This window comes from Coloeus monedula (assembly GCF_965178545.1).
Source record: "Coloeus monedula genome assembly, chromosome: 8".
NCBI classification, from domain to species: Eukaryota; Metazoa; Chordata; class Aves; order Passeriformes; family Corvidae; genus Coloeus; species Coloeus monedula.
This window is the reverse complement of record NC_138788.1, coordinates 36,700,901-36,715,029: the sequence shown is the minus strand read 5'-3', so window position 1 is coordinate 36,715,029 and position 14,129 is coordinate 36,700,901. Positions and strand designations below refer to the sequence as shown.

General features: G+C 42.3%; 1 protein-coding gene across 1 annotated transcript in view; it reads right to left on the bottom strand.

Annotated features, from left to right (window-relative positions):
* Positions 1-7,427: 7,427 nt before the first annotated feature.
* The window catches only part of PTPRE (protein tyrosine phosphatase receptor type E), an 85,175-nt gene continuing 78,473 nt past the window's right edge, over positions 7,428-14,129 (bottom strand). Inside the window, exons 14-20 of the mRNA XM_082285772.1 lie at positions 13,029-13,122; positions 12,583-12,659; positions 11,309-11,443; positions 10,435-10,560; positions 9,531-9,691; positions 9,293-9,428; positions 7,428-8,385 (exon numbers count right to left, since the gene is read on the bottom strand). Coding sequence (XP_082141898.1) covers positions 8,311-8,385; positions 9,293-9,428; positions 9,531-9,691; positions 10,435-10,560; positions 11,309-11,443; positions 12,583-12,659; positions 13,029-13,122 — 804 coding nt within the window. The 3' untranslated portion in view covers positions 7,428-8,310. The remainder of the gene's footprint in view (positions 8,386-9,292; positions 9,429-9,530; positions 9,692-10,434; positions 10,561-11,308; positions 11,444-12,582; positions 12,660-13,028; positions 13,123-14,129) is intronic.

The following is a 14,129-nucleotide window of genomic DNA, read 5'->3' as shown; positions in this document are numbered from 1 at the left end:
TACCTGTGCTCATACCTGAATCTGTACCTGAACCTGAACTTGTACCTCAACCTTTACCCATTCCTGTGCCTGTATCTGTACCTGTTCCTGTACCTGAATCTCTACCTGTACCTGTGCCCATACCTGTGCCTGAATCTTTATCTATATCTGTATCTGAACCTATACCCAAACCTGTGCCTATATCTGAACCTGAACCTGGATCTGTACCTGAACCTAAACCTGTACCTGGATATGTACCTGAACCTGAACCTAAACCTAAACCTGTACCTGGATATGTACTTGAACCTAAACCTAAACCTAAACATGTACCTGGATCTGTACTTGAACCTAAGCCTGGATCTGTACCTGAACCTAAACCTGAACCTGTTCCCAAACCTGAACCTGCCTGGGCTTATTCGGCCCCTCTCTGAGGGAGGGGGATTTGCAGGGCTCAGCTGCTCCCAAATTTGCACCTCTGCAGATCAGCAAAAAGCGCCCAGAATCAGTTTATATCAATTCAGTTTCACTTATAAAGTGAAGTGTTATAAATTTAAGCATCTGTGTTTAATCAGATTAAAATACTACTATCCAGAAAAATACTGTTAACCACGAAAATAAGGGGTTTAAAGAGAGGGGAAAAATAAAGGGAGCAAGGATGGGAGGGGGTGAGCAGCAGTAAAAGTTAAATTAGTATTTTAAGTCCATTTTAATCAGCAAATTAGTTACCTTCATTTAGCTATAAAACTGATCCCCATCTCTGCTCCCAAACAGGAATTCATTACTGAGACTTGAATTTGAGGATCTCTGAGGCCGAACATCAAGAATCAACATGAACATTGTGTTGCTCTGTGTTTGAAGATAGAAGAAAAAAAAACTTTAAAAAACAAAACAAAACAAAACAATGCATTACTGAGATATGAAATGGGACCTTCATTCCAAATTTGCTGCTTGTGCAAGGGAAAGGGATACAGGACAAGGTCATCCAACCTTTTGTGCTTCGGGGGATAAAATTCTACTATTCAGATCTTTCACAAAGCAGAACTTTTGATTTTACTACTATTTTATTATTGGACTTGCCTCAAAGACTATTCTGTGTGGTGTGATGACTTCAGGGTGCTTAGATGTGATACAGTTAGATGTAAGCAGCTTTTAAAATGTTATTTCTGTTCCTTTCAATCAAATTACTTTGAAGTCTATTTCATAAGCTTGGGGGGGGGTTAATTTAGGTCAGGTTATTATTATTATTATTATTATTGTTATTTTAGAATAGCCATATGCTACTGGACAATCTTTAATTTAGATGTAAACCGTACCAAAGTCAGGATTCTGTTTGGGTGTCACTGGGTATCTAATTGGGTATCATTGCTAATAAACAGGTAATCAAGTCAGAGCCTTCCAAGGACTCTTTACAAGTGCAGTTATACCTGAATGATGTATTTGAAACAAACAATTTATAGCAGAAAAACTCTTTGAAATGGAATTTATTGCAGTCTCTGCCAGCCCACGTGATCAAACAGCACAAATAAATAACTACATCTGCACTGTGTCAATAATTGTATATTCTGGCCTGATTTACTCGTGTGCCTACAAACACAGCAATACTTCGAGGGAAACACAAATTAGGAGCGAAGGTTTTCAGTCTGTCTCCAAGAGCAGCAGTGCTCTCTGAAACAGCATCTGTACAAATATTTGCCAAAGTGGTTTTACAGGAGGGAAAAAAAAAAATAGGACATTTTCTTCAAGGTTTGAACTTGCTGGTAGGTTAATTTGGGAATATTTAATTTAGATAAATACACCTGAATACACCATGAAGTAAAATTGTCAACTGTTAAAAATGAGCAGCAAAATCACGTCAGTGCTTGAATCTCCTTGTTAGAGAGTTAAAAAAATCAGCATTTTAATTTGTCACATGAAGATCCTCATACAGGGTTATTTATTCAAGTGTCTGAACAGGTGGTTTGGAAGCACGGAATGAAGCTCATTTCTCACAGATTTGTACTATCAGTGGTTTTCACTTTAAAGTCTAAAAAGCACAAATTCTAGTAAAGCTTTCCCTCAATTAGGGCTTCTATAAGGTATAAAGTAAATAAATATTCAGGCTATTCACACTCTGTGAAGCAAAGTCTGGAGATGAGAAGTTGCTGTGTGACAAACCCTGAAAATGTAATGTTTTGCACCAAATTTCTCTCTTAAAATCATAGTTTATTACACTGACACATTACTGCACCCAGGATGTTTGGAATGCTTGTATTCATGCACAGAACCTAATGCTGACACAGGATTTTACGTGGGAGGAATCTGCATAAATTTAGGAACAAATGGGATATGTTTCCAAATTATATCAATCCACAGTTAACAAACACTTTGAAATAATAAATTTACCTGAAATGGTGAAAGCACATAAACTACTAAGGGGAAAACATCTGAATATGATGGACACACCAATATTTTAAAGTCAAATCTGTATTTCAAATAATCCAAATTCATCTGGAACAGCAGCTTTCCAATAGGCTGTAGTCCTTCAAAGCCAGGGAAGATGACTGGGAAGCAAAAGGCACAATGTCCCAGTGAAACATGTCTGGTTGAAAATGCAAATCAAAACTTTGCAGTGTGTTCTAGGCCAATTCCAAGATTTCAAAATCACCCCCAAGGATTGTGGAACCCAATTCCTGGTCCCCAAGAATCCCACCCGGTGCCTGATCTGGGAACAAAGTTCTTAATCCAGAAGATTTTGCCATCAACTGCAGCAGATCACTTTTGATCCCAAGGATGACCATAAGAGGGATTTGCCATCTCCCAGGCAGTCCTTTTGCACAGCTGAGTTAGGAATTTGTACATTTTATGAGGACTGGGGTGAGATTCCCCTGGATTCAGCAAATTAACAAATTCTAGAGTACGTAATTTCCATACTTACAAACAAGGGAACAGAGCTATTCCACGGGCTGCTTCCTTGGGAACAGCTTCTGCTCAGTCCACAGGCTACCACATGATCATAAAATCATGAAATGGTTTGGCTTGGAAGGGAATTTAAAGCCCATCCAGTGCCACCCCTGCCATGGCAGGGACACCTCCCACTGTGCCAGGCTGCTCCCAGCCCCAATGTCCAGCCTGGCCTTGGGCACTGCCAGGGATCCAGGGGCAGCCCCAGCTGCTCTGGGCACCCTGTGCCAGGGCCTGCCCACCCTGCCAGGGAACAATTCCTTCCCAATATCCCATCCAGCCCTGCCCTCTGGCACTCCATGCTCTCACTCCATCTCTTCCAACAGCCTCACTCCATCTTTTCCATAGGCTCCCTTCAGATTTTGGAAGGACAAAGTTTCTATAAAAATCTCAACGAGAAAATACCCTGCTCAATAATTCCTTCTCAAGCTCTTCCCACCTGGGAGAGTTTTCCTTTCTTTTTGCCCACCCAACTGGCTACCCCAGCTTGGATCTTTTGTTGATCTTTTGTTCCATGTTTATGGATAGTTGGAGTTCAGGAAATGGTCACGAGAACACTGGAGCAGTTTCTCATGCAATGGGAACAGGTGAAAGGAGAAAATGATTCTTTGTGCAAAGAACTTCCTTGGCAAGGTGTCAACTCGATTAATAACAGAGTAATTCCCCTCCTCTGTGCAAAGCAGCACAGAAAATGGATAAAAGTCATTAGAAGGAAGCTCTCACGAAAAGATCTAAATTACATCCTAATCCTTTAATTCCTCAGATGAAGAACACTCCCTGGGAAGTTCAGTGGCTTGAAAAATTCTCAATTCAACAATTTCTGCATTAGGCAAAACAGAGCTGAGACTTGACGTATGTGCCCTGTACAGAGCAAACACCCCTGTGATCTGCCTTAGTTCATGCTGTGTAAATATCCCATTAAAATAAATCTATCTCATGGACAGTTTACAACCAAAGTGTGGTTGTTTCTAAAAGCTGAGTTTCTAAAAACAGAACCACAAGGTCTTCGTGGTGTTCCTTTGTAACATTTAGAAGTAGGAAAAAAACAACTTTATCACCAGTAGAGTACAGGAATATCCATGTTTGCTGTGTGATCAACAATTACAATTATCAACAGTTATTTAGATTAACCAACAATTAATTAATAACTGATTAATACTTGAGATTCTTCTATTTTCTGAGACGCACCAAGGCACCTGCCTGTCCTCACACACAATTTCTGGTGGTCTCACAATCTCTGCCTCTTGATCCCTGCTAAAAGTACATGAGCCGGTCACACAAAATATTTGATCAACTCCTCTGGAATAATTTAAAAAATTAACAGCTTTTACATGCAACGGCAAATTAGAATCAGAGAGTTGCTACGTTTGGAAAAGATCATCAAATCCAGCCATCAACCAGTTTGTCACTAGCCCATGTCCTCAAGTGCCACATCCACACATTTTTTGAACACTTCCAAAGATGGGGACTCCACCACTGCCCCAGGCATTTTTCCAGTGCTTTAAAACCCTCTCCATGAAGAAATATTCATCTCCAAACCTCCCCTGGCACAATTTGAGGCCATTTCCTGTCACCCTGCCAACGTCAGAGCAGCGCCCAGGGAGGACATGCTGGCTGAAAGTTCAATAACTGTGGAAAAAAAAAAATCCTAAAATTACCTACCCTGAAGAGGCATCTCCCAAACGGGAGGTGTGGGATGGGCCAGGGCAAACAGAGAAGGGGTCAAACAGAAAGATGGCTTCATTGAATCCTCTTTGATTCAACATGAGGATGTAACCTCTGAGCAGTTACTCCTGGTTTACACAAACCGCCCCCGCCCCTTGTTACAACAGTGGGGCCTTCTTGGTTGATTTTAGCAAGATGTCCACAGCAAAACCGAATTGTCAAAATGAATTAAGAAATTGCTGTTAATTAGAGGGAACTTTCAATTCATGATTGGTGACACAGCTGGAAGTTTAGCTCCTATTTTTATCTTGGTATGACATCACAGTTTACCACAGGATTATGTTACTATATTTAATTAATTTTACTATATTTATTTTGTATCCTTACAGTTTGGGAAGACCTGGATTCCAACTACTTCCGTGAGTGTCTACACCCTTTATATGCACAATGTTCAGTCCCGACATCAATCAGAGTTTTTCTCCCAAAAAGCTGCTGATAAGCACTGAAAAATTACTCATCTAGATAATGGATTTCAACTCTTTTAGAATGCTTCATTCAAATGAACACACGACACAGGAATGAAATTAAAAGATTTAAATGAAATAATGCAGGTGGAGAATAAAAAGGAAGCTTTGTTCTTGCATCAGAATGTATTAGATCTTGCAATTTGCATATACAAATAATTCAGCCACATTCACCGGCATTAAAAACACAGCAAGATCAAATTAGAAATGTAATAAAAGAAAATAATAATAGCTGAAACTGTATAATACATACATATGTTATAAAGATTTGACAAATTAAATACATTTTGGTTATTAACTTTACATGAAAAATGGGACGAGGGAAACGCAAACGTTTCAAAAGACTGAACATGGGGTGGTCAGGCTCATTTTAAAAGTTTAAAAAATACATAAAAATAGCCTAAAAAACACTGCTAATTACAGTATGCATTCTTCATTACGGCCCAGTTCAGCCAAGCACTTAAGGGATTGCTTCGGGAACACGGAACCCATGGCACTCCCATGGATAAAGTGGGATAAAGATGCTGGGAAGCGAACGCTTAAATGCTGAGGTGAGCTGGGACCTTCTGAACACATGAACAGTCAAAGTCACACAGTGACCAAAACCACAGACAGATCAGAAGGACACTTCCAATCCAACTATTTGGCGTTTTAAAGGAATTCCATGCAACGTACGCAGATTCAAAGGAAAATTCCAAGCCACCGAGACGCTCCCCAGAGCTCCAGCCAGAGCACACACAACGACTGCAAAGGGAACTTTTCCAATTCCACAAAAATCTTAGGGAGCTACAGCTGTCAATTCTGAATTATATATTAGGCATTTCTCTTTCCTCCTCCATATCTGAATATGGTTATCAACTAAAATCCGAGTACCCACTGAGGATTTGGTGTTCCAGCTGAACCCCATCCTACTCCTGGTTGTAAGGAGGCCTTTAGTAAACCCCGTGGGCAGCTGGAGTTGTGCTGCAGCTCCTGGGGGGCTGTGGGACCCCCACACCCTCACACCACATCACTGCTGCACTGAGATGGACTTCATGGACAACTCACCCCAGTTTTAACCTCAGGGACCCCAAAATCTGCCCAACACACAAATTATTTTTCAAATGCTGAATGATCAGAAGCATCCTGAAATCAGGATCATAAAATGGGAATTCCTCTGCATTATTCTCCAACCTCCTGGAGTCTCCCTGCACTGAGACAACACCAGTTTTAACCTCAGGGACCCACAAATCTGCCCAAAACACAAATTATTATTATTCAAATGCAGGCTAAAGGGTCAGAAAAATCCTGACATCAGCATCAAAAAATGGGAATTCCTTTGCATTATTTTCCAACCTCTCAGAGTCTCCCTGCACTGAGACTGACTTCAGGAGACAACTCACCCCAGGTTTTTACCTCAGGGACCCAAAAATCTGACAAATTATTGTTCAAATGTGGGCTAAGTGGCTGGAAGGATGCTGACATCAGGATCAGAAAATGGGAATTCCTTTGCATTATTCTCCAATCTCTGGGAGTCTCCCTGTGCTAGAAATCAGACTGAACCCCCTCTGTATCAGTTCCCAGACTGAATTTGTTTTGGCTCTCTCAGTTTGGATGGAATTGCAGGAACATGCCCTTCCTCAGCTTCACTTTCCTACCCAACCCTGTGGCTCGAGTGTTTCTTCTCGTAGAGACTCCCAAGCGAGGTTTAGTCTTTAAACAACCTGTTTTCTGAAGTGCATAATTTACTGTACAAATAAATACAGGAGTGCAGCGATGGGAAGACAAGAAGCAGCCAATGGCACTGTGGGAATAGGGTGCTCAGGAATTCCTATCCTGCCCCTTTCCAGCCAGGATGGAATGGACGGAGACCTATGGACACCTTCCCTCCCCCTGCATTGCTCCAAGGTGCAATGAGATTATCTTGGAATGGGAATGGGATAAAATAGTGCAAGAACAGCAGGGAAAAGCTCGGCTTAAGCTGCTTGTTTTAAATAAGGCTTTGATGTTGCATCGCAAAAGCCCGGCTGGACGAGACAGAACTATTGCATATTCGTTATGGAATTAATTACAGATCCACCCCTCTGTGCTCATTAAGTCAGAGATGCTTTTGGAAGAGTGGGAAAGATAAACTTGGTAATTATTCGACGTTCGGGTGCCCCGTGATTTGGGGATTTTCCAACCCCTGGTCAGGGCTGTAATAAAGACTTTGATATTTTCTGTCACCAATTCTGTTCTCAGTAGTACTTGCAGTAAAAATATATCTCTGTACACAACCCTAAACCCCTTAGAGAAATGCAACAGTCCTTTTTTGATAACATTTCTGGGAGGGGAAGAACCTGGAGGAGCTTTTGCTGCAACACTCAATGTTTCTGGCACTAAACTGTTCATAAAATGTTTTTTCCAATTTTTACCTCTTAATTATCATGCTGAGTCAAATCAAGGAATAAGAGTTCATCTCTTATTTTAAAGAAGTGGGAAATTATGCAGGTGTTTATAGAGAAGAGAAGCTTTTAACTCCATTCCTGGCCTTTTTCTTCACATAGACAAATTCAGGTGCTGCAAAATATACTCTTCAAATATGCAAAATACTCTAAAAAATCACATTATTGCCTTTCTACGTCGATTGAAACAATATTAGGGAAAAAAAACCAAACTGACTGGGCTTTCAAAGTTCTGTCAATTCAAAAATTCTAATCTGTATTTCTACTGATTTTAGCCTATGGACAGTAAGATTCAAAATCCAACTGCCATCAAAACCTGGAGGCTCTTCAAAACAGCCTTGAAAAATAAAATAAATATCTATTTTCATGGTGAACATATTTTCCTGGTGAACAAAACGTGTTTAAACATGTGCATCACAATTCACTTTTTTTAGGATGAACTGTAAATCACCTGTCAAAAATGTCAAGAACTGGGAGATAACATTACTGATAAATATTTATAAGTGGCAAAATTCAAAGGAAAACAAACCTCAAGAATTAATTTCTTGTTATTTAGAATAAAGATTTCTATCCCATCTTACAGTGCTATACAGTATAGGAACATTATACTTTGCTTTAGAAGATATTTATATTTAAGAAACAACTTTATACAGCAAATGCAACTTTTAGAGCCAACACAACATTGTATTTACAGTTAACTCAACAATCCAAGTGGCATGGAATAAATTAACATAATATACAACTATTTATACAGACAAATTAAAAAATAAGGCAGAATCTCATTTGAAATTAGCATAATCTGAAAAGATGTCGATGAAATCTTGTACCACTCTGTAGCAGAATTCATATTGCTCCTGGAAAACAAGGAAAAGGTGTCAAAAAGTGGGTTTGGTCACACTGAGAAAATCTGACTTCTGCAAATCCCCGTGATAAATTCAGCATGTCCTAACTGGGACCAGTAGGTGAGAACTGGTCTGTTCTGATTTCTGTTTGTTACTTTAAATAAAAGCAATGGTTCCTCTTTCTTTGGTCAGGCACAGGCTGATCGATGCTCTTTGGTTAAAAGGATTTCTTGAGCTTTTCCAGACATGCGTCTTAAACTGAATCAGTTCTTAGGCCTGGCTTTTTATTTAAACCCAGCTGCTCACAGTCCTGGGCTGTCACTGGGCTCTTCCTACAGCAGAAACTCCTGATCATGGCCCACGGATAATCAGAGAATCATAAAATCCCAGGATGGTTTGGGTTGGAAGGGACCTTAAATATGATCCAGTGCCACCCCAGCCATGGTGCCCAGGATCCCTGGCAGTGCCCAAAGCCAGGCTGGACATTGGGGCTGGGAGCAGCCTGGGACAGTGGGAGGTGTCCCTGCCATGGCAGGGGGTGGAACTGGGTGGGCTTTGAGGTCCCTTCCCACCCAAACCATTCCATGATTCCAATTTGTGTCCACACATTTTAAGGTAAGAAAGAACAACTGATAAATAACTTGAAAGACATTTACTTAATATATTTAATCACCTACAACACTCAAAATATTATGGTTTAACAGCCTCAAGTTCCTGAAAGACAGAGAATATTCATCCGAGTTGTATTTTCGGAAATGCTCTAGAAACCCCTGTAAAAACCCAGCTAATGCCTTGCACACACACAGCTATCGTGTCCCATTGATGTCACCCTGCAAAAACCCCTTTGTTCTTGTCCCCCAAGAGTATTTCCACCCAGGACTCCCTCCCCAAGCCCTGGGCTGGTCAGTCCCATCCATACCAGCGTTTGCACCATGTGTGGCCTCTGCAGCCTCAAGCTCTTCACAGCTTGGAACACGTCCAGGAGCCCCTCGGCCTTCACCCGCTCCAGGATGTTGCTCAGGGCTATGAAGGTGCCCGTTCTCCCTGCACCAGCACTGCAACAAAACACCTTTGCTTGGCATCAACTGGGGTAAAAATGGGAGAAGAGGAGTAACAGGGGCAGAGAACAGGCAAGCTCAGGTGCAGAGGGGGCTCACCTGCAGTGCACGGTGATGGGGTGGTTCCCTGTCTGCTGCTGCTGCTTCTGCACAGCTGCAATGAGGTCGATCATCCCCTTCCCTTCGGCAGGAATCCCGATCTCAGGCCACCCATGGAAGTGGAATTGCCTCACCAGCCTGCTCTGCTTCTCCTGGTTGCTCTGCCAGCAGGAAAACAGCATTCAGCCACCGGTTACTTCCAAGTGGAAACACAATTCTTGCCTGGAACACCTGCAGCATCAATTTTGCCTTGCTACATCAGAGTGCTTGCAACCTGATCCATCATGTATTATGGACCTTGGTGAACTTATTTCCAGCCTAAATATTCCAGGATTCTATCCTGGTCTGGCAGACTTGTCAGGTCTGTTTCCAAATCCCCATCCGCTGATAATTCCCCTATAATTTTCCTTTGGATTTGCACAGCTGTTTCCCCTGGGAAGGACTTAGGATACACTGGAAGTGACCAAGGCCAGGTTGAACAGGACTTGGAGCAACCTGGGATAGTGGAAGGTGTCCCTGCCCATGGCAGGGAATAGGATGGGATGAGTTTTAAGGCCCCTTCCACCCAAACCAGCTTGGAATTCTGTGAAAAATCTTGGATCGAATTTTCTTTGATAGTTACGTGGAAGATGGCAGGAAAATCTAGGAATAACAGCAACAACAAAACAGTTTTAAAAACCCCACCCCCACCTCCCATTTTGCAACCACCTGTTTTACTGACCAGAATTTTCATGGGCTTTAAGCAAAAATGTTTCCTATAAGCTTCCCCTTAACGCCAGATTTTGATTAACCACATTTAGCTTTAGCTAGAAATCCCGGAATTTAATATACATAATCAGATTTGTAAATGCCTTCCAATGGAAAAAAAAACCAAACCAAAAAACCTGGAGTTTTAAAGGATTACCTGGTTATATGTGACCAGGAAATCCCTCACACTGATGGCATCCATCAGGCTGTCACTCTTGATTTCCACCGTGATCTCTCCGTGAGTCACAGAGCCCTCCGATGGCCAGTACTGGCAGCATTTTTCCTGCAGAATCCAGAGAATTGCAAACATTCCTTGATTTTTTTTCCCAGTTATCACGTTCTTATTAATCTCTGATATAAGAAGTGACATCCAGCATAAGAAGTGTGTTCTCAACAGTTTGTATTGCAAACACTAATAACTAAGAATACAGAGATAAAATATTTCTGTAATAGAAACCATTAAGATGAAAAGGGCTCAGGAGGCCCAGATGGTAAATACTGCTTTAAACCAGAGTAGAATAATAAGTGTAATTCCTAAAAGCAAGGCAATACTGTTAAAAACCTCCCAAAACCACCAAGAAAAAGCTTTTCACAACACCCTTGTTGAACCCAGAATCTTCAATCTGCAGCACAGGACTCTTTCATTAATTAATGATGTATTAGGACAGGCTCGGAATGAGCCACGGGAGCTTTTACTGGGACAAATGGGACAAGAGTTTATAGAAACGTTTGTTCCCAAATGCCAAAACTCTGTCCCATGTCAGGCATCCCTTAATGTGAACTGGAAGTTTGAAATCTGTGATTTCAAAAATCACAGCATTCCGTAATTTGTTTGTGCTTTCTGACAGTTCCAGCAAAAGCAGCAGTGCTGCCCCACACCGAAGAGTGAAGCAAGTGCTCATTTTAGGAAAAGCAAAAAAAATATCTCGGATTGCTGGAATTTGTAGGCAAAAAAATTCTTTTCTCCAGTATTGATGCTCGTGGCATGCAGGTGGGAAGGGAAACTGTGAGGCTGCAGGGTGGGCACGTACCTGCTCCCTCTCCTGGACCTCAGTGAGCATCACGATGGTGTGGCACTTCCACTCCCACACCATCCGCCAGAAATCCTCCACCGTGTGGGGAAGGGGGCCCTGGGTGGCGATGAAATAATCCTTCTGCCGATATCCCTGTGGGAACAGACCGGGGTCACACGGGGGAGAGGGACACGGCTGATGGGCACAGCGACATCACAGCTTCAGTGATTGGGAACAAGAGGGAACGGCTTCAAGTTGCACCAGGGGAGGCTGAAGTTGGATATTGGGGGAAATTTCCCCACAGAAAGTGTTGTCACTGCCCAGGGCAGTGGTGAAATCCCAATCCCTGAAGGGATTTAAAAACCATGTGGATGTGGCACTTGGGGACATGGGGCAGTGGTGGCCTTGGCAGTGCTGGGGAATGGTTGGACTCGATGGTCTGAGAGAGCTTCTCCAACCTCAACCCTTCTGTGATTCTAAAATCTCCCCCAAATTCACAATCCTGAGGTGAATTTTTCCAGTCATGGCTGAGGGGATGAGATTCTGCAGGACCAGATTTCACAATATTATCCCAACAGCAGCTCTCAGCTTTTCTCTACAGTTAACTCCTAGCTCAGGTTCTGAGCTCCAGTTTTATTTCACAGAATCACAGAACCAGTGAGGTTGGACAAAACCTCTGGGATCGAGTCCCAGCTCTGACCCAACACCACCAAGGCACTGAGGGCCACGTCCAGTCTTTCCTTATTTCCACACAGATGTGATCTTCACTTCCTCAGCACCCACAGTCCTCAGTCACTGATGTGGTTTTACTGCTTAAGGGCATGACGACTTCTCATATTTAAATAAAATCCTGTGTTACTCAGCTTCCAACAGGAACCTGGGAAGAAAGCTTGGAATTTATCCAGCTCTGCCCAAATAAAGCCTGGCTGCCAAACACTGTGACAGCCTTTCCCTGTGCTAAACACTGACTTTTCTGTTTCTCAGAAACGCAAATATTTACACCTGTTAACCTGAACCAGATAATGGAACCGCTGGCTGTTAGTTGTGCAGCCGATTTGTTTTGTCAGAATTTCATAAAAGGCTTGGTTTGTAAATCTAACAACAAGGTTTAAATGATACAGCCATTTAAACTGAAACTGAAAACACCAGATAAGAAAAGCATCTGGAAACTCCCATAAACAAAGCTCATGTTCTTTGCAAGCCAAGTCGACTGTGCCCCTTTAAAAAGACTTACCAACAACAGCAAAAGCTCTGATTTGCAAAGGAAATGCATGAAAATGTTGTGTACGTACATCTATGAAGGAAGCATTGATGTAGTCTGTGTACTCCTGCCCTCTTTTCATGGACAGAATCACTCTGTTAAAATCATCTGGGAAAAAAAAAAAGTCTAGACTTAGTTTTGAGTCCAGTCTTACTTTTGTTAACTGCATGTGGAAGAAGAAACCCCACTAAATCTCTTCTCTGAAATGTTCCTTTTCAGGTGCAAACATTACAGTGCTGCTCAGACCATGCAAAGGTGAAAGTGCCGAGTTGTTTAATTCAAAAAACCTGATTGTAACAGATTTTGGGATGATTTAGTAAAACCCAATTAATGGAATTTTTTACAGATGACACTTTGTAAGAGGAGCTGTGTCCTGAGATGAGCTGGGCTGCTGCCAGCAGACAGATCCAGTGTGTGCTCCCAACCAGGGATTGATGGCACTTGTTTGTTTTGGGAGATCAGAGGCTGGGCTCTTACAGGGGATGATCTGGATGACTCTTGCTTTCTTCATGTTGGCTGGAAGGTTGCCAGTTCTCATGTTCTCCTTCATGATCCGCACGTTGGTCAGCTTCTGCAAGAAACCACACAGGAGAGTGAGGGCACAGGGACAGGAGAGGGGTCACTCAGCACATCCTGCACTCACAGGGCCCTCCAGTGACTTTACTGGGGCTCAATCAGTGCCACAGTCACAGGGAGCCTGACTGCACAACAGCCACTTCATGGTCCTGGCTGTAACAACTAAGGAAGAGTAACAGTCACAGAATCCCAGAATGGTTTGGCTTTGAGGGACCTTAAAAGCCCATGAAGACACCTTAAAGACACCTCCCACTGTCCCAGGCTGCTCCAACCTGGCCTTGGACACTGCAAAGGATCCAGGGGCAGCCACAGCTTCTCTGGGCACCCTGTGCCAGGGCCTGCCCACCCTCACAGCCAAAAAATTCCTTCCCAATATCCAATCTAATCTTCCTTCCCTCAATACTGTTGATTCTTGAACTTGTTGCTCTATCATCAAACTTATTTTTACATCATTTTCTTTACCCAGTTCCCAATTTCTGGTTAAATTAATCGTCTAAAGCAAAGAGAGAACTCCAGTGAACACCCATATGTCAATTAATACTCTCTATCTATACAGAAAATAAATATTTCAGCATAAACAAAATCATAAAAAAAATCTAACTATTGCTCAGGGCACTAAAGTCATTTTAAGAATGATCACAGCCAGCCAGTGTGGTTTGCTTCATTTGGGGTTTCTCCACTGATCAAAAATGGGTTTTTTTGGGTTTTTTTGAGGTTTTTCTCCTGACAGTCTGGACATTCAGCACCAGCTCTGTAAATTCCCTGCAGTTCTTCCTGCTGTCAGTCACCTCGGAGTTAACAATCCCATTGGGATGCAGATTAGGAACACCTAATCCAGTTTCCTCTTGCAGCATTATCTGATCTGGCAACCAGTACCAGCCCAGAGAATCACTCCCCTTTTCTTTCAGAAACAAACAAAAAAGGTTTAGGGAAAGGCCATGGAACCACACAGCCCTGAGTGAGCATTTAGGGAACAGGATGTTCAGCAAGGCCCCATTCACA